At 37.2% G+C, this 21,905-nt stretch overlaps 1 protein-coding gene across 1 annotated transcript in view; it reads right to left on the minus strand.

Moving 5' to 3' along the window:
* Positions 1–657: 657 nt before the first annotated feature.
* The window catches only part of LOC145671381 (uncharacterized), a 50,649-nt gene continuing 29,401 nt past the window's right edge, over positions 658–21,905 (minus strand). Inside the window, exon 2 of the mRNA XM_081740460.1 lies at positions 658–5,521. Coding sequence (XP_081596586.1) covers positions 3,514–5,521 — 2,008 coding nt within the window. The 3' untranslated portion in view covers positions 658–3,513. The remainder of the gene's footprint in view (positions 5,522–21,905) is intronic.

Here is a 21,905-nt window from a genome sequence, read left to right on the forward strand (position 1 = left end):
TAATTTACAATGATCAACACAGATAGCAAGAAAACAGTGAGAGTGACTTGGACAACGTCATTTCACGCGGGAGAAGTGTGCCAAATCACATGCTCCATAATCTGTATTTGTGTTGTGTGGTGATTGTACAGACGAATGCTGGTCCAAAGTGCAGTGAACAGAAAACCGCGTTTAAGTATACTACCAAAATATACAAAGCATTAAAAACGAATTTACGGATAGTGCTATTAATATTAGTTAGTTCCTGGAATATGACTGTTAGTGATGAGTGAATCATAGCTGAGTGATCCGGAAGGGAACATTGAAATGCCTTTTCACAATCAATTTTCTATATAGAGGAATGGCCGCAAGACCAGAGGGGGCGGAGTGTTAGTATGTACTACAATAAATGGAGCAGCAGAGGCAAAATGATCTCATACGTGAGCGTGAAATCCTTTGAGCCGGGGTAAGTCTGTGCAAAAAACAAACTTCAACCAGTGTTTCTGCAGACCACATAGAAACAGCCATCGAAGTTTACTTGAAACATGCCACGGTATACTTTCAAATATTGTCACAAGATAACAAAGTTGTTCATTTTGATGACTATAACTTGGGCTTAGAGTGGATCGACAATAAACATGGGATAGCATCAGACACAAATGAGACAAATTCGTCGACTATTTTATTCAGAGACTCGATTTGGGATAGTACAATATGCATAAAACGAGTAAAAGTAACACCTTAGATTATGTCCTCTCTACGTTTTTCGACGGAATGTATCATCTCATATAAAAAGATACATTTCCTTGACCATGAATCTCTGGAAGTGACCTACCGCGCATCCTATGATAGTCAATGAATATATATTAGAAATTGATTTGGAAATATACGCCACAGTTCCCAAGTCTTCTTTTTATTTCGGAATGTATCACGAGTCTCTTTGACGTGTTGGAAATTCCATCGTTTTTGTTTTATGAATAGTGCAAAATCTTTTACTGTTCTGTGAACATTGGCAAAGATATCCAGTGCCACGTACATTGTTCTTTCTAGAAAGTGTCTGCGGTAACATCTATAGAACCCTATAAATTTAACCGCAACTTCCTTTCACCATTCAGGTAGAAGCTTTCCTTTTGAGTTGGGTTGCTGTCTTTTGGGGATTGACTATGATAGGGTACGCGATAGGTCACTTTCCTAATATAAGACATCACACGAAAAAGCTATTCAGATGTAAATATATACTATATTTTAAAAATTCAGACACCAGCATCAACAACACTAAACAACAATGGTTTCTTATCAGATTTAGGTCTAAACTTCTAGCATACATCCTCTGGTGTACAATGATCTATCAAGTGCAGAAAATGAGGAAAGAACAAAATTCTAAAAAGCATAAGGAACGTAGTCCCTTTTTAATTCATTATCTCATTTATCTATATAAGTCCTAGAGAGGATTAGTTAGTCTTATTTTCTCTCCGACCTCAGAGAGCCGCTCGCACGGACAATATAAGCTAGCCCTTTCTGTGTTCGACAGCATCTATTATTTCTTTTCCACTTTCGCTCATTTTTAATAGATGTTTCAGGGGAGGCTGTTTTCTTTCTTCTTGGAAAACACGCCGTTTCTCCCATTTTTAAATCTGGATTGAAAGATCACATGTCATCCTAAAGCAACATGTCACTTCTCTCAGACACATCGATCGTCTGCGAGAAAATTATCAAAGTTTTCAAATTCACCTCTTCCTATCTTATCACAGCTCAACATGGTTTATGTCTACTGCTCTTGCCTCACTAACCTCATTAACGTATTTAATCACGCTGTACATTGTGTTTCTAACAATGCAAAACTTGACGGCGTCTATCTCGGTTTATCTAGTGCTTTCAATTCCATTAACCATTCTAATCTAACTTACAAAATTTGCAATATATTCTGTGTTCATGTGACACTCATATCATTGTTGAATAGAGAGTTGTTTTGGTAAGATAGATTTCTAACCCTAACATCCGGGGAAGCACTGGGAAGCGTAATTCAAACATTCTTATTGACATTAACATGAATGACTGGACTAGCTGCTTCAACTCGAATTTTAAGAGAATGCTCTTATTTCCAGAAAACTGCAGTCTTCAGAGAAGTGAAAAGAACAGAGGACCCGAGCTGCTTCAAAGCGACATTGATAATATTTCCTTCTGCTGTAACACATGGCTTCTAAAAGTGCATCTCAGCTAAAAGTAAATAAGAGTAAATGGATAACATAGCATGAGCCGTAAAGAAAAATATTTACATACTTCATAAAACATAATCGATTTGGCTATCTCAAGAATCAATACTCATAAGTATCTCAGAGTTACTCTTGGCACAAAACTAACTTTCACAGAGCATACAAAGACTTTCACTACGCATTCAATGCGTCTTCTAAAACCTTTGAACAGATTAACATAATTACAGAACATCTCATACCTAGCAATTCATACAGAGCAATAAGTTTACAAAAACTAAAACAAACTTATCTCAGCTACTGTGAATAATTCTTCTTATCAATTACATGTTATTATTATTATTATTATAGTTACTGTGATTACTATTACTATTATTAGTGCTTTATACTATCATATCTTAGATTTGTGAACTTCAACAAAATATCTTGCCATACTCTTGGCTTGTACAGAGTTTGTCATCTCCATGTTAACATTTGTCTGAAGGAACGTGATATTGATGGATTTTGTCGCACACTTTTGACAAGTAAGATGTTTCGCACTTGTATGTGTTTCTATGTTTGTAACCTGGCTACATCCTCTCATGTACAAGCATGATATTTTAGTAAACCGCGTCACATATTTTTTGTGTATTTCCACTAATAAAATATGGAATTCAAGTAAACGATTTTCACACTTTTGCACACCAATTTTTTACCTGTATGGGATAACATGTGTCTGTGGGACTAAACTTCGACCAAATCATTTTCATAATTACGGCACGCTCAATCCTTCACATCTGTATTAATAAAACTGTTGCCAAATATTAATTTCAATGAAATCCACCCTACCTATTTAGAACGATTTAGTTCCTTCCTTCAGGTAGTAATATGTTTCCCGTGAATATTTTAACACGTGCGTTGGAAAATATGAGCTTGATATCCACCATTTATCACGTGCGTCCTGCGGTACCTGATACTTTTATGTGTATGGTAAAATGTCTTGGAATTATAGAAGATTGAGCAAATACTTTCGACACTTATTGCATATATGAAATTTCTAGCTTATGTGCATTAAAATTTATCTTGCCAAATTTAAATGCGAATGAAATTAATCGTACGACATTAGTTTTACACCCATGTAGTTATGCTTTTCCAATCTTGAATTGAAACTTAATCCCTTTCCACACCCTCGGCTTCTGCGAGTAGTGTCATTTGTATCAAGATGTATATCCGAACTAGAACTCGACAAAATCATTTTCGATCTTCATTGGAGTGAGGTTTTACAGCTGTGTGGATTAACTTGTGATTAGCCAAAACTGAAAAAAACCGTAAACACTGTTCCACACTACTGACGTTTGTCGGCTGTGTGGATTAATCTGTGTCTTGCCAAAGTTGAAAGTTGACTAAATCCCTTTCCACACTCTTGGCATATGTGAGGTTTCTCCCCTGTGTGGATCGTCATGTGATTTGACAAAATTGAACGTTGACTAAATCCCTTTCCACACTCTTGACATTTGTGAGGTTTTTCTCCTGTGTGGATTAACATGTGTGTAGCCAAATTTGAACGAACTCTAAAATCTTTCCCACACCATTGACATTTGTGAGGTTTCTCTCCTGTGTGAATTAACATGTGTTTAGCCAAATCTGAACGTACTCTAAATCGCTTTGCACAGTTATCGCATGTATATCGCTTTTCTCCTGTGTGGATTAACATGTGTATAGCCAGACTTGAACGCACGCTAAATGCCCTGCCACACTTTTGGCATTGGTGAGGTTTTTCTCCTTTGTGGACCATCGTGTGACTTAACAAGCATGAACGTTGATTAAATCCCTTTCCACACTCTTGACATTTGTGACGTTTTTCTCCTGTGTGAATTAGCATATGTGTAGACAAATTTGAAACAACTCTGAATTTCTTTCCACACTTTTCGCATGTGTGGCCTTTTTGTCCTGTGTGGATTAACATGTGTGTAAGCAGACTTGAACGGACACTAAATGTCTTTCCACAATTTTGGCACGAGCGAAGTTTTGCTCCTGTGTGGATTTTCATATGACTTGCCAAGCCAGAGCGTAGTGTAAATCCCTTACCACACTCTTTGCACTTGTGAGCTTTTGCTCCTTTGTGGGTTAACAAATGTATCGCCAAGCTTGAACGTAATGTAAATTGCTCACCACACTCTTCGCACATCTGTAATTTCTCACCTGTATGTATCATCGTGTGTTTTGCCAGGTTTGAAGATTGACGAAATCCCTTTCCACACTCTTTGCACTTGAGAGGTTTTTCTCCTGTGTGGATTAACATGTGTTTTGATAAGTACGAACGTTGACTAAATCCTCTTCCACACTCCTTGCAAGCGTGAGGTTTTTCTCCTGTGTGAATTAAACTGTGATATGACAAGCCTGAACGTTGACTATATCTCTTTCCACACTTTTTGCATGTATGAGGTTTTTCTCCGCTGTGGACTAACATGTGTGTAGTCAAACTTGAACGTACTCTAAATCCCTTTCCACAGGTATCGCATGTGTAACCCTTTTTTCCTGTGTGGATTAACATGTGCGTAGCCAAACTTGAACGTACACTAAATCCTTTTCCACATTCTTGGCATGTGTGAGGTTTTTCTCCTGTGTGGATTAACAAGTGAGTTCTCAAGTATGAACGTTGACTAAATCCCTTTCCACACTCATTGCACGTGTGAGATTTTTCTCCTGTATGTATTAACATATGTACTGCGAAGCTTGAACGTAGCGTATATTCCTTACCACACTCTTTACACGTATATAATTTCTCACTTTTGTGTATCATCATGTGTCTTGTTAGGTGTGAAGATTGACGAAATTCCATACCACACTCTTGGCACGTGTAAGGTTTTGCTCCTGTATGGATTAACATGTGACTTGACAAGTGCGAACGTTGATTAAATTTCTTTCCGCACTCTTGGCATGTGTGAGGTTTTTCTCCGGTATGGATTAACATGTGTTTAGCCAAATTTGAACGGTCACTATATCCCCTTCCACACTCTTTGCATGTGTGAGATTTTTCTCGTTTGTTGATTAACATGTATGTAGCCGAACTTGAACGTATGCTATATCCGTTACCACACTGTTTGTATAGCTGGGAATTCTCAGCTGTATGCATGGACTTACGTCTTAACGAAGTTAAACTTTTATCAGTCTTTCGGTTCGCATGATGCTTTTCACTTTTGTGTGTTACCATATTACTTGATAAACGCGACAAAATTATTTCTTTTTCCAACTGCTTCGTAATATCAGTTTTCTCATCTGAATGAGAAATGGCTTCCTTTAATATAATACACGTATTCACTTGTCTGTGACGATCATATTCGTTGTAGCGCCTGTAACAAGTTCAATAAACAAGGAAACGTGAATTGAGTTAATAAGTAACAACCAAAAATGAAATTATTCATTCTATTTCAATATAAAATTACGTTTATTTTTGTTCTGTTACAGTAAATATTATAGAAACATGGAACCGAGAACTATTGAGGTGTCTTCATATCTCTCTATCTTGAAAGAAAAGTGTGTAATTTGCTTTAGTATATCAAATTGTTCAATTATTTATATATACGATATCAGAGTTAAGTGCATACGAAGGCATATACCGGGTGAGTCAAAATAAGTGTAACAAGCCAATATCTCGCGAACTATACATTATATAAGAAATATATGAAAAGACAGCGTACAATACAGAAGGGCCTAAGAAATGAGTCGAACATCAGGTTTCTCCCGCCCACCATTTTGGGGGAGGGGGTGAACGTGAAATTTTCAAATGGGAACATAGGTCGAGAGATGCCTCGTTCGAAAGACCTTGAAAAATTGAACAATTTTTGTAGGAAACAATTTTTGATATGGGGCACCGTTTTCAAGATGGGCCCCAAAATGGTCCTGTATACGATAAAATTTCCAGTACTTAGAAATAAGTGTTACAAGCCAATATCCGCGAACTATACATCATATTAAAAAAATATTAAGAGACAATATACAATACAGAGGGGCCTAAAGAATGAGTCGAACAATAGGTTTCCCCCGCCCCCATTTTGGGGGAAGGGAGGTGAGCGTGAAATTTTCAAATGGGAACATAGATCAAGTGATACCTCGTTCGAAAGTGCTTGAAAAATTGAACAATTCTTGTAGGAAACAATTTTTGATATGGGGCACCGTTTTCAAGATGGGCCCCAAAAATGGGATAAAATTTCCAGTACTAATAAATCGGATACGGCTAAGTAGAAAAACATGAAACAAACAATGAAAAATGTAAACGCCATAGGCAACGTGGAACGGTGTTGTCATGGTGCCTCAGGGCCCCATTGTGGGGCCCCGGGACCAATTTTAAAATTTCAAATCTGAATATAGGGCGAGTGATAACTTGTTTGATAGATTATGGAAAACCAAACAGCTTAATAAAAGAATTGTTTTGATTTCGGGCAAGCCCGTTTCAAAATGGCCGCCGAAAATGATTCCACATTCAGATAGAAAGTGCAGTGTCCAAACTGAGTGTTACAAGCCAATATCCCGCGAAGTATTGCATCAAATAAAAAGTGTTAAGGGTCAATGTACAATACAGACAGGCCTAAAAATATGTCGAACACGAGGTTCCATCATCATACTGTAAGTGAATAACAAGTAAAATATTCGGGGGCAAAATCGGCCTATAAGGATTAAGTTATTATTATTATTATTATTATTATTATTATTAATAATAAGAAGAAGAAGAGGAAGAAGGAAACTACTACGAAAAATAATAACAAAACTAGTAATAATAATAATAATATGAATGTAAATGATAAGACAATGAATAATACTAATACGTATGCGTAAAGAGACGTCGTTCCTCAATCACTACAATCGTATGAGAAAGGGATAGGAAGGTACCTATTAGGCCCTACTTGTAGGATACATCTCAACTTGTGCCCAGTTAGAGTAAGGAAAGCACGTCAACGTCATTGCCTGGGGAATGGAACCGATGGCCTTTGGAACATAGTACAACGATAACGTATATTGCATTAACAATCTGTACCATCTTATAAAAAAACGATCAGAGGCGAATTATTTGAGCTAATTTATACAAAGAAAAGAAACTTGCAAAGAAATATCTTTAGATTATTTTTGATCGTCAACTGTTAATGTAATCGCTATGGAAACGTAATAAATGTAAGTGTAAGTGTGCAGACATCTTGTTAAATATGTAAATGTGGAATATAAATGCTTCTCAAGATTAAGTATTAAAACCAATTTAAGAAAATGGTAAATTGTGTTGACACGTAGTTTAAGAACCGGGATACAATCTAGATACTACGTAGAAATAAATGTAGTAAAATTAGTGGTGTCAACTCCAGAAAATAGACATTTAAACGTATTATAAATTGGTGCCGGAAACCCGAAAATAGACATTAGAAACGTAGCAATAGCTAGTACTCTACCTCCTTGCCTACCGTTGCCTATGGTGTTCACCTTTTTTCATTTTCTGTTTCATGCTTCTCTACTTAGCCGTTTCCGATTTATAAGTACTGGAAATTTTATCCCATTTTTGGGGCCCATCTTGAAAACGGTGCCCCATATCAAAAATTGTTTCCTACAAAAATTGTTCAATTTTTCAAGCTCTTTCGAACGAAGCATCACTCGACCTATGTTCCCATTTGAAAATTTCACGTTCATTCCCTTCCCCAAAAATGGGGGGCGGGGGAAAGCTAATGTTTGACTCATTTCTTAGGCCCCTCTATATTGTACATTGTCTCTTAATATTTTTCTTATATGATGTATAGTTCGCGAGATATTGGCTTGTAACACTTATATTGACTCACCCTGTATATGTTGGGCTATGAAATAAATATTTCATTATTATCAGTGAAAATAGAGATCCATTATCACTAAAATATTTATATATCATTAATTTTTGTGTTACAAAATTTAGCAATCGCAAGAAGTTGTTGCAATTACCGCTACAAAAAAATGCGATGACAAAGAAACAAAGGAAAGGTATAACAAGTTTTATAATACTGCACAAAATATGTCATTTAAATCAGTTCACCAATCTCTACGTGTGTTTTTAATATAGTCTAATTCTTTGAGATAGTAAACATTAATACGTAATACAATCGTTGCGTCTATTGATATATAGCTAAGCGGTTACATTTGATACATACTTAAGTCCTCTTATTAAGTAAATACTTTCGAGAAGCGACGAGTATCAGTTTCTTGTAAATTTTATCTGTTTATTTGAAATATGTGACACTATGATTCCGGAAGTCCACGTTAAGGTAATGTAGACAAGTATTACCACTTTCGTCACCCTTAGATTTTTACTAGTGGTATTGTACGTTTCTGCTCAAAAAAAATAAATACATAAATAAAAACATTTCTAATAACCTGGCGTAATTCCGTTCGGAGAAATAAAATTCTATACTCGGTTTGCAAACCTGCAATTACTTTTTTTTAAAACAATGCCCGGGAGTGTTACCGTCATCGTGAAAACCTTTAGTCATTATTGTTTTTTTACATTAAAAGTTAACATGGCGTTTAAAGATAGATGCTACACGAAGAATAGCAAAAAAGGCAAGAAATGTGTTATGCATTAGGTTACATAAGACAGGAAGCTGAACTGTGTGAAATAAAATATTTAATTTGTGGAATGTCTATATTTAAGTGGCATTTTATCATGTAACGTTCATTCAAATGGTTATCATAAGGATGGGAGGAGGATTAAATTTTTACGTAAAAAATTGTATTTTGACGAGCCTCTCTCTTTAGAGAGAGGACAGTTTTATACTAGTTTTTTTTTTTTACTTTTGAAAAACTGTCGCATGCACCAGTATTGTGGAAAATACAACATTCAAGACGGAGAAGATAAATAATCTGCATATCGTTGAATAAGAACAAGAGATACGTAAATCCATTTTCGAAGGTTTACAAGCCAAAAGACAAAAACATTGTTTTCTTAGAAAGGTGTGAATTTAATACAATGGTAATTGAGCTACATTACATCAGACGATCGACAAGAAGAACAGATGACGTTACGGTCCGTTTACACGAAGTAGGGGCTTTTAAAATTGTGTCCAAACCTGAAGAAAATGAAAACAGAATTTCTGAAGTTACGTTCCTCTGGTTTTCATGCGACGATATTATATCTCAGTAAACAAGCTAGACATCTAGCTAATGTGGCTTCAGCTGCGGAGATGAGTAAATCAATTGAAATTAGATTTTACACTGCAGTTAGCCAGACATGCATCTTAGCTAGAAAACTTCTTCCTTCCTTTTTTCGCTACTGTCAGTAAAATGAAGATCCTACGAGTAAGAGAACATTTAAATTTTAGGCGAAAAGCAATGTATCTGACGAGTGGATTATGTTAGGGAGATGGAATTTGTCATATAAAATCTCTACTCAATACCTGTGAGCAAGTGATCAACGCTCTACGACTTTAAAACGGGTAATATCCGTAGATTTTTTTAGATATAAATTTAACATATGATATAAAATTAATATGTAATGTATAGAACTATATCATGTACTCTCTGATACAGTTAAGTGATCGCAATTTTGCTAGCATACAAGAAATTTTAAGAAAACTACATTTTCAAGCGGATGTTGTGAAATTACCATGTAAATCCATGTAACTTCAAATCAACTTATAGACTTGTATATGTTTGAACACATGCAACGCCAAAAACAGCAAAAGACCTTCTAGTATGCGACTTAAGAATTAACGAAAGGGAAGCAAAGCTTCTTCATCATTTCTTCTTCAAATAACGCCTTTACAGTTTTCGAACGTACTTCTTTACTTATATGGAACATTCTATTTCATGGGAAAAACATCGAGAAATCACTACCTCTTCCTCCGAAATTCACATTAACATTATATGTTTCATCCCCGCGTTACTACAATACAATACTCAACAAAGACGACTATGGACACTCTACACTGGGTATGTCTACGTAGTTTTAATGGCCTTATACATAATATATCTTCTTTAAACACAATCTTGACGGAATAAAAATTATATAATACTATATGCCTAATATTATCATGAACACTGGACATTTACTGTGTGTTTCAGATGTAAAGCATCACGGGCAATAGCCAATGGTGCGCGATATTCCGCGCGGTGTTGCCGGATCATGGACTCCCCTTTCCCTTCTTGCTCTTCCTCCAGTTGAGATTGTGACACATACATTGGCAACATTATTCGCAATGTAAATATACTATTCCAGCAAACTAAAGAATTTTGACTGTTTATCCTAGAAGTATATATAGCAATTGAATTATCTACCTATTAACTTGTCCAGTGGATACGCTAAACACTAGTCTTCAACACTACTTTCACTATCGTCTATGTCAGTTAATATTACGACATTGTCTGAATCTAAGTCTTGCAAAAATTTATTATCATGGGCTAAAAAAATTGTAAACACAAAAATTAATTCTTCGACCCTGATTTCTACCTTTTTTTTAAAGAAAACTCCGCACTGTTACTCGGTTTGCTTAAAGACATTGTCAACTATAATTTTGGAGAACAAACCAACTACCACGAAAGAAAGTAACCCAGACACTGATGAATTATGTTTGTGCTAGAGGATAAGTTACGTTCCTACACAACTAGTCCCTTTGTTTTCTTCTCAGTTTTCATAACAAATAACACTCTTGGGCTTGGTCTAGGTCACACAAAAACAATCCGTTTGATTCCTAAGCAAGTCCGTATGATCGAGTTTGTTTTGGGTTACGATAATTTACGACACGATTCAGACGCCTGGCTTTTGAATCCCTGCTGGAGGAGGAAAGAGGGAATAAGTGGTCGCATACATGTAAGGTAATGAAACGTGAAGGGGAAAAATAAACGAAACATACTGCGTTTTTTCTGTCGAATAAGGAAGAATTTATCCCGAAGTAAATTTCAAACCAATATTACGAACTTCCCATACTTTGTTCTTACGGCACATATATATATATATAAATGAACCAGATTCCAAAGGCGTGTAGCCATGGGGGAAAAGGGGTCCTTGTCTTTCCACACTATTTCCAACTCCAAAATGAGGATCGTCTGGCATATGTTTAATAAACTTATTTAATAGTTAATGCAAATAAGGGAAGTTTATAATAAAATATGAAAATTAAAAAAAATCAAACATCATGAATACAGTTCTGTACCTAATTAAAACAACTTAAATTAATCATATGTGTTACGACTAAAACACACTCAATACCTTTATAAACACTATACTACTGTGAGAGCACTCTATTCCACTTAAATAAGATTCACATATGTTCTGTACGGTTTAATTTCCCAATTAACTTCGAACAACAGAACTTTACAGCTAAACTGTAAACTAAAACTATATTCCTTTCAGATATATTTTAGTCCTTGACAAAACTAAAGGCGTCTTTTCTCTGTCCTCCTGTGTCAAGAAAAAAAACCTCATCGTCCAAAATCACCGTCCTTTCTTCTTTCTTTCCGTCTTCTCAGAGGATTCTACATCACTCCCACCTTCTGATGACAATCAAAACAAATTACTCTAAGTATCTCGACGGAACTTTAACTTTCCGACCACACCTCGTAGATAAATCACCAACTCGGTTGCTCTTCACCGCAGGAGATTGTGACTCAACTGATTCCGCCACAGTATGTTCCGGCTCCATTGGTTCCACCACAGCATGTTCTGACTCCATTGGTTCCACCACAGCATGTTCTGCGTCGTTAACCAAATCCCGAGGCATCGACACCTCTAGAGTATACAGTCTCTGCACCGGACGAACAAGGATCCCGTTTTCTGTTTTCACTTTCACCACCCTAACATGATCATCTTGACCCGGGAAGAAATCAACTACTCTCCCTAATGGCCAGTTAATTCTACGTTTTTCTTCAGTTTCAACCACGACGACTTCACTCAACTTTATGTCCTTAGCATGCCCTTTCTCTCGTTGTCGCTGCACTAATAGTCCCAAACATTCAGTCCTGAATCTCTCTCTAAATCTCTTCTTCAGGTCTTGTAGTTTTCTGTACTTCTTTGTTAACTGCGAACTTCCAATGTCATCCAAATCTGGCACTCCTTTTTCCCGATTATCTTGAAGAGACATGGCAGGTGTTAACGGCTGTAAATCATCGTCATCTTCAGATAAATAGGTCAAAGGTCGGGAATTCAAAACTGCTTTACAGTCACATAGTAGGGTCATCAGTTCCTGATTGTTCAACGATGCCCTCTCCAGCGTTTTCTTTAAGAAGGATTTCAATGTTCGTATAATACGCTCCCACCAGCCACCCCACCCGGCCGCACTAGGTGGTATAAATTTCCACTGAATTCTCTTGATTGAGGACTCAACAGCTATTTCCTCCCACTTGATAGTGTGGAATAGATTACTAGTCCCCACAAAATCGGTCCCGTTATCACTGTAGATGATTTTAGGTCTTCCTCTTCTCGCTACGAATCTTCGTAAGACCAACAAAAACTCACAAGATGACAGAGCTAGAACCAACTCAAGATCAACAGCCCTGTATACTGCACATGTAAACAACACTATCCATGCCTTCATGCCATCCTTCAGAATTAACGGTCCAGTTAAGTCCACTCCAGTGATTTCAAAAACTGAAGCATGTCTTACTCGATCTTCGGGTAAAGCAATTGGATTTACGGACATTTTCTTCGCATCATGTCTCCTACACCTAACACACTTGCGGATAACAGAACGCAACGTCTTTCTTGAGCGTAGAATCCAAAATCTTTCCCTCAGATTGTTCAATAGAATCTGTGTTCCAGCGTGTAACATTTCCAAATGTTCTTGCATTATCAACATATGCACCAACTTGTGGTCAGATGGCAAAACAATAGGATATCTAAAATATTCTTCATCATCTCTCCTTGATATCTTTGTTTTCACAAGAATCCAATCGGATCAAAAATCATGTGCGCCGCAGAATGGATCTTCTGGTTACGGTCTCTTCAGTTTCGTCGAAACAGTGTAGATCACAGCTCAGAACATCTTTGCACTTTTCCCAAGCTACGCCTAGTACCGGAATAATCTTTCTTCCTGACTTTCTGTTTGTAAAACTGTATGCTCCCATCCTCGCAGGTCAAACTTTGCTTCAGCTAACAACTTAGTAGAATGTTCGATAAAGATAACCAGTTCTGCCTCACTACTAACGGAAGTTACAAAATTATCTACGGAAAACGACTGCTTCAGTCTGTCCGCAATTTCCTTATACATCGGAGGAGCATTGGTTAAAAGGTGGTTCAACACAGCTCCCAGGAGTAATGGACTACAATTCAAACCGAACACAACCCGATTGTGTCTGTATAATTTCTGTTTCTTGCTGGAGAAGTCCTCCCACCATACGAATCTTAAAAAATCACGATCTCTTTCGTTTACCACTATTTGCAAAAAAGCTTTCTTTATGTCGCAGACAACCCCGATCTTTTTCTCTCTAAATTTCAATAATAAAGCTGGTATAAGTTCGACTAGATTTGGGCCTTTTTCCAAACAATCATTTAATGAAGGCGTACCTTTCACTTTACAAGAAGCATCAAACACCGGTCTGATTTTAGTTGTCGAATTCTCCTTAAACACAGCACGATGTGGTAAATAGTAACCTGGAGCCAAAACTTCATCTTTATGCACCTCTTCTGTAATGCCGTCCCTTTCCCATTCTTGAAAGACTGCATCGTACTCTTCATACTTCCTCTGTTGAACTAATTTCTCCGACACCATCAGACATCTCTTTTCCGCAATGTTTAAATTATCAGGAAGCAATTGATGATATTCACTCCACGGCAAACTCACTTCGTACCTCCGTTCTTCATTGATCCTCACGGTTTTCTCGAAGTGCTCGATAACTTCCTGTTCCCGTTCTTTACGTGTTACACTCTGCACCGGGTCTGGGGTTCCTAATGTATCTAACCTCCACAGATCAGCTATTGTTACGTTCTGTGTCAACAGTGAGGTAGCGCACATTGCTGACACCCCTTGGTAGTCTTCCTTGTGGGCAGGGATTTTCCCCATCACGACCCACCCTAGCTTCGTTTCCACAGCATCAAGACCTGAATCTAGTTTATGCACATTATTGGTTAACAATTGTCCGGCCATATCAGGTCCAATAAGTTCAAATTCACTATCATTCCCACCAAAGTCTGTTAACCAGATCTTCTTCGCTTTTATTTCCTTTAACCACGGACCCTTTTTTAGACTTTGAATATTGTTGCAAATTATCGGTCTCTCCAAAACTTCTAGTTTTGGGTAAAAGTTCCACAGACGGCACCCACACAGATTTCATAACGTTTGTGTTTTTCTTTGTTTAAATGAACACCTCCAAACAGTATATGTACTAATGTTTCCTCCCCTTGTGGAACAAGACCAATTTCACGCGCGGTTCTTTCTAAAACATACGAACGCTGTGATCCCGTGTCAATCAACGCCCTTATCTCACGTACTGTTCCACTTACCAGTACGCTAACCTTAATCGTCTGTAATAGGTATTGTTCGCTAGAATTTTGTTTTGTTAAGGTACATGTGGCAGATTCTTTACCATCCCCAATTTTCTTATTACTTTGTACCGATAATTTATTGCACATAATCGCGAAATATTTCCCCTTGCACTTGAAACATTTAATGTTCAATTCACACTCGCGTGCGTAGTGTTTTGGCTTGAAACACGAAAAATAACGTTGGTTCTTTATCAAAAACATTTTCTTTTCTTCCAGTGTTAAGTCTCGCGCTTTCACACAATTTTGTTCCGCATGCATTTCTTCACAGAACGCGCACCTTTTTCTGATTGGTACTTCTTGTTGATGGCTGGAAAACAGGTTATTTGCAGTTGCAAGTTTGTTTTCTGTAGAACTCTTTTTACTTCTAACCATACTACCACTACCACTGCCTACTAGATTAACCCTGCTTGTGCCAAACTGATCCTTTCCTCACCTTCCACTTCATTTCTTAAAAACACCAACAACTGGTTCATTTTCTCACTGTAAAAATTGGATCCATTTTCATTTGCATTGTCTCTTCCGGTGTGTCTTAGCCAAACACGTAACACATCCTTTGGTAAACACGACTCTACTAGAGGAAATAGCATCGCTGCGCACTTATCACTAGTCACTCCTAATGTTTCTAAGGACCGCAGGTGTGATTCCAGTTTATCATATAACGAAAATAACGGGGAACATCCACTGTCCTTTGGCGCCGACACGTTCTGGATAACTAGTCCGAGTAACTCGCGCACGTAGTACTCCGTTAAAAGTTCTTCCCTTCCGAACCGCGTTTTTAAAATTTCAATCACTTTATCATAGTTTTCACCGGTAGGCGGGTAACTGGCTACATCATCCCAGGCCCTTGTACCTGTTACGATTGCCTCACGAAGGTATTGAAACTTGTCCTCTTTCTTTAAGTCTTCGTCGTCATGTATACGTTTAAACTGGCTCCAAAAACTTAGCCATTCATTAATTTCACCACCAAAACTCTTTAGTTCCAACTTTGGCAACTTCAGCTTTCTGCGTCCTGCAGAATCTGCCTGGCTACCACTATTACTGCTTTTGTCCGTTTCGCGCCTTAGAAATTTGTCGTATTTCACGCGCACTTCATCCACTTTATTTCGGTACTCCTCTATTGACCTGTATTCTACTTCGTACCGGATATCACAGTCCACACCTGTATCACAAAGAATTTCACCTAAAATCTTTTCATCGAAAGTGGAAAGTTCGGTAAACAACCTTTCTAATGTCGTAACGTTTAGTTGTAGCGTTTCATCTGGATCGTCCTTTTCAAACTCACCGATTAATAGTTCACAAGTTCTTATTAATGAAGCTCTTACAGGTTTCCTTCCAATAATTAACTTGTTCATTGTTTCCATTGCAACTAATTCGAACAAACTAAAACTGGACTCTTGTGCTCTCACAACTACAAGTCACTGCCCCACGCTGGGCGCCAGAAATGTTACGACTAAAACGCACTCAATACCTTCATAAACACTATACTACTGTGAGAGCACTCTATTCCACTTAAATAAGATTCACATATGTTCTGTACGGTTTAATTTCCCAATTAACTTCGAACAACAGAACTTTACAGCTAAACTGTAAACTAAAACTACATTCCTTTCAGATATATTTTAGTCCTTGACAAAACTACAGGCATGTTTTCTCTGTCCTCCTGTGTCAAGAGAAAAAAAACTCATCGTCCAAAATCATCGTCCTTTCTTCTTTCTTTCCGTCTTCTCAGAGGATTCTACAATACGCTTTATACTCTCATTTCCCTAACTGGAAGCACACCGTATGAACTCACTACTAGATTGTTGCATAATACTATCTGAGTTGATATTTTTTCGAGTTTTTTTTTTCTTTACTGTTTTAAACCATATAAATACAAAGTCAGATAAACAGACTGCTATAAACAGCATTTGTTATTGATTCATCTACAATCCGGTTTTCAACTTCGGTACTGTCAAGATCCGTCTTTTGATAAGGTAGCATCGTGAAAATATAATATGTGTATAGTATGTATGGTGGGTTAAATTGCTTTTATATTCTGAAAGAGATCATTTGTTCCCTTTTAAATGTGTGAAAAGCTTTCCTCATCCTGAAAGTAATGTTCCCCTAGAACAACCTAATGGTTACACCTAAGATTATTCTGTGATAAAAGTTGAGTTCTATTTCCAAATTGAAGAAATATTCACTGGAAATTAGATGCGGGACTCATCGCTCGTTATACTAATTGTTTTATATGGAAACCTTTAAAAGTGTGTATCATAACAACCAGGTGACATAAAAAGATGTAGTTTTCACGTATGTGTTCGTAATTATTTTCTCTACTTCGTAAGGTGGGCAGTTGATGTGCTAATACAATATTTCTAAAAACCGCCTCTGGTATTGTCAAGATTCGCAGTAGCGCGAGAAGTCAGCGTGCAAAACTGCTTGTCGCGAATTGTCAACACCGCTCAAAGCCAATTGGACGCCGCGTGAAGCCAACTCAAGCCCATGCTGCTTATCATTTGAAACTTGCAATATAAACCATTTCAAAATAAAAACAACAAAAATAATTTATACTTAACCCGAGAAAGCCCATGCTAATTTTAACCTTAAAAGGCCCAAGAGGTGACTGTGAGGCTCCCTGCTGCACAAGCTACCTGAACTCACCGCGACCATTTTTATTTTCCGTCATTAATAGGAAGGGCTAATCACTAGTTTGCTATGAAATCATTTGTCAATGGTAATAAACAATGAATAGTATCAAATAATTAGAAAAGTGCATACTTCAATAGGAGCGTCAGAAGTACCCCTTAACGTTAGCATAAATAATACCGGTATTCTTTCTGAGGTAAAGTAAAAAAAAAGCAAACGCAATCAAAGGGTGTATTTCAAAGAGATAGAAGAATTTTAGAGCACAGGACACGGGACGAAATATCTTTTAAGAATAATGGCATTAAAATTGAACAGGGTGCCTCCGATGCACCCCTTGGGTAGTGATTGACACTGGGAATATTCCCGGTAGGAAGAAATTTAAAAAATGGGAATATGCCCGGATTTTCCCCTGGCCCATAAATTATCGGGAAGGAATTTATTTCCATTTATTCACTTTATCTTCCAAATTATATTAACCCTATGACTAATTACATTATTTTAACATATTGGGCCTTATGCAGAGTCGTTTTGACGTCTGATTAAAGCCATACTACGAGGTTGACTAAAGGATGGTTATAAAAATTGTATTCAGAGTCTCTGATTAGGACGTCGTATTTGATGAAGTTAATAACATGTGACTAATTAATCTAGAGCAGAGGCTAATTTTATACCCACGGTTTAGCGCGCGACACAACATTTCGGATATCGTAATTCATCTATTTTGATTTTTAAAGATTACGCATGCGCTCATATACTTTTCCGTAGTTGCCAGATTCATTTTTTCACCAATGCATTGGGGTTGTGTAAGTTAATCATACCCAAATCAACGTTTTAGTTGTACTCAAAGTTGACTCTGAATACCAAAAAAGTGCACCTTCCTTAGTAAAAAATATAGTATGCCATTAACTAGTCCGAGACAAACAAACGATTAACTCATTCTCTCTGAATACCGCCCATTATGATTTACTTCTAGGTTTTAAAGAATTTCTTTGACTGTACTTTATATAACTAATAATATGAGTTTTAATTTCCATTTTCATTTGTGTTTAAAAGTAGGGCAATTCTTTACTATTAGGGGCCCAAAACTAGCAAAAATGAGTTGATAGTGGTGTTCAAGTAGTCACGAAAATATCGGACACAATTTTTTTTTGGGGGGGAAGTAGGTGATATGTACAAACCGTAAAGATAAGTGTATGTGATTTATGTGAGAAACGAAAGTGAATTGATGGCTACGAAGATAAAAACAACGTGCCCTACGGGGTTGTACCCGCCTTCACTCGCTAACGCTCGCTCGTCAATACTGTCTGAATTTAATGTTTGTAACGTAATTTAACCTATGAAATTATAAAACAACCGCATCGGATTAGAATGTCACAAAAAGTAGGTGCAAAAACTGGCCCGCCAAAGCTAAACAATAGCCAAAAGTAAGAAAGTTCTAATTTATAAATGATGGAAAGAACCATTTTGTGAATTAATGTAGAATTACGTAGAAATAGAGATTAAGTACTATTAGCAGGCCCGGAACTACTGTTAGTAATAGAAGTCGGTCTGTCTCCTATCTCTGACTCGAATTTCTGAAAAGGTACTCGGACTTCTCTTACATGTGAATTAACGCATGAATTTTCGAGAAATAGGTAGCAAGAAAGGTCGTGTGTGGCAATGTTAACACTAGAAGCACGATGCAGTCATCTTGAATGCTTCGAGAAATATAATTTCGTATCACTTCTGTAATGTTTCCGCTAAGGTCCTGAAATTCAACGACTTTTAATATTGTTGTGCTCACTTGCTGATAGTATTAGCAGGAAGCTTATGTCCCTTTTTACAGTGTTCTCGTGTTAGTTATACCTAGAAGCACGAAGCAATCATTGTGACTGCCTTATAAAGAATATGGAATATTAGTGTTTCTGTTTCTGTCTTACAAATGCCATCTCAAAACAGTTTTTATTTCTGTACAAAAGAAGAGTTGAAAACTTTATTGATTGTAATTTGAGGTATTAAAAATAAGATAACTTATTCTTTTATTGAGATATATAGTTCCAACAATAATTTTTATGAGATATCTATAGAAGTTTTTTCGTTGCCTTACAACATATCTCACAGTGATTTATTGACGAAAAACAAATTAGTTCAGGTACATGTAGCCGATATATAAATGTTAGAGTGTATGTATAATTCGCTGAGGTGAACTGTGTACACGTTGACATTTTACAAGAAAACCTCAAGAAAGATTTCGAGTTTATATGATCTCTCAGGAGATGAGTCTGAAGGAAATAATGACAATTTGCAGAATTTGAATGAAAGAGATGGAAAGTAAAATGATTCTAGACTTGAAAAGAACATTTTAAATTCAAGTCATGAAGCAGTGAAAGACGGCGATGGAGAAGACAACGCCAGTAGTGGTGATAGTTTTATTGCTCCAGGTGAAACAATGTGGACAAAAGTGGATTTGGGACAAAGTGTCATTGACCATATATCTAACAAGGGTCATGTTTCGGTTCGAACGCGAGAATCAACATAAAACTTTGTAGACATGTACAGAACTACGTACTGACCATTGTTCACTCGTTTTCCGCCAACAGCGCCACCGATCCTTCGAAACACTAGTAGTTAGGTTCCACGTTATAGGTGCTGAGTGAAAATCAGTCAGGTGCGCCAGTGTGTGGTACTAAGCTCGAATTAGTGTTAGGTGTGGTAGTCAGTGTGGAAAAAATGAGTGAGGTGTTGGCATTAACCCCTTCATGTAGCTGAACTGTTAAAAGACGAACTAAAGCGCAGATTTAAGGATAAAACGTCAGTTGGAGCTAAAGATGAGTCATTTTCGACATTTTGGTGCCATTTAATTATCAATGAGTGCGAAAATGAATTAGAAATGATACACACATGGACATTCGACAGAGATGATAAAGAAAATGTCACGGCACAGAAAGATATCTATGATAGCAGTTCAGAACGGGAAGAAGACAGCAATCCAGAGCAGGAACCGAGAATCGGGAAATGAAACTCCAAACAGTGAAATGTGAAATCATCAGATTATTTGATGAAGATCGTACTCGTTCGTGAAATAATGTCCGCTTGTTTCTAAAGATTTTCAATGAGAGTCGGCTACGTTTTGAAATCCGATAAGCCAACTTCTTTTGCCGCTTGGAGAGCCCAGCACTGTAAAAACCAATAATGCTCTGATGTTCCATGCTCTCGCGCCAAGTCAAATAATCTGATGACTTCAAACTTCATTGTTTGGAGTTTCAGTTCCTCATTCCCTTTAAATGAAGCGGAGTTCGTAGACAGCGCGTGCCCATAACCCAAGTAAGGTTTGCAGTACTTAAAGAAATAATTTATTGTGTCGTGCCAGATGCTTCCTGTATGAGTTATATTTTCCTTCATGATAATCTTTGTATATACTCCGAACTTCCTCGTCCGTAAACTGCGATAAAATGTCTGTTCTTTTCAGTCTTCATGCTGAAGACACGTCGTATTCGCTTTGACTAATGCCCTGTTCCCGCTCTAGACTGCTGTCTTGTTCCCGCTCTAGACTGCTATCTTCTTCCCGCTTTGAACTGCTATCATAGATAGCTTGCTGTGTCGTGCCATTTTGTTTATCATCTCTGGCGAATGTCGATGTGCGTCTCATTTCTAATTGATTTTCGCACTCTTTGATAATTAAAATGCATCAAAATGTTGCAAATGACTCATCTTCTGCTCCAACTGACGCTTTATCCTTAAATCTGTGCCTTAGTTTGTCTTTTAAGAGTTCAACTACTTCAAGGGGTTAATGCCAACACCTCACCCATTTTTTCCACACTGACTACCACACCTAACACTAATTCGAGCTTACTACCACACACTGCTGGTCAGTACTTAGTGCTGTCTATGTCTACCAAGTTTTATGTTGATCCTCGCGTTCGAACCGAAATATGTCCCTTGTAAGCAGAATATTGTTTAAGAAGCTCCAGGACTGACAAATTTTGTCAAGTGGCGATTGTCTGAGGAAGAATATACTAGTGCTTTTCGTGAACTAGCTCTATTTGATAAATCAATAATGAGGCATATCATAAAGTACACTATTGCTGAAGCAAATATTCAACTGAAGTCAACAACATGGATTTAACTCTTTCTGAACCACAAACTTATTTGCGCCTTATTATTTACGGAAGTGCTACTGGTGCTTCAGCAATACGCATTACGATCTTGTGGAGGAAAAAGAACCGGGCCACCAATTTATAGGAAAAACAGCGAGTAGGAACAGGATCTGTGAAATGAAACGGTACTTGAGATTTGATGAATAGGCGACAAGATCAGCAAGACTTCAAAAGGAAAAATTCGCATTCGCACCCGAACTGTGGCATGGGTTTATTGAGAACTACACAAAATGTTACAAATTAGATGATAACGTGACTGTTGTTAAACAACTTTATCCTACGAAATTCAGATATCGAATTCTGCAATATATGCCAATGAACTCGATAAATTGTCATCTAGTCTGGTTACTTGCCGACATAGAATACAATAATATCCTTAATGGTTTTCTGTAAGGATTTGGAACGTTCTGCTGAGTTAGCGTAAGGTGAATTTGTAGTGCGCAGTTTGATAAATCCTCTTACTAAAAATAAGGAATAAATATGACATGT

Source organism: Thermobia domestica, chromosome 15 (genome assembly GCF_964235325.1).
Source record: "Thermobia domestica chromosome 15, izTheDome1.hap1.1, whole genome shotgun sequence".
Lineage (NCBI taxonomy): Eukaryota > Metazoa > Arthropoda > Insecta > Zygentoma > Lepismatidae > Thermobia > Thermobia domestica.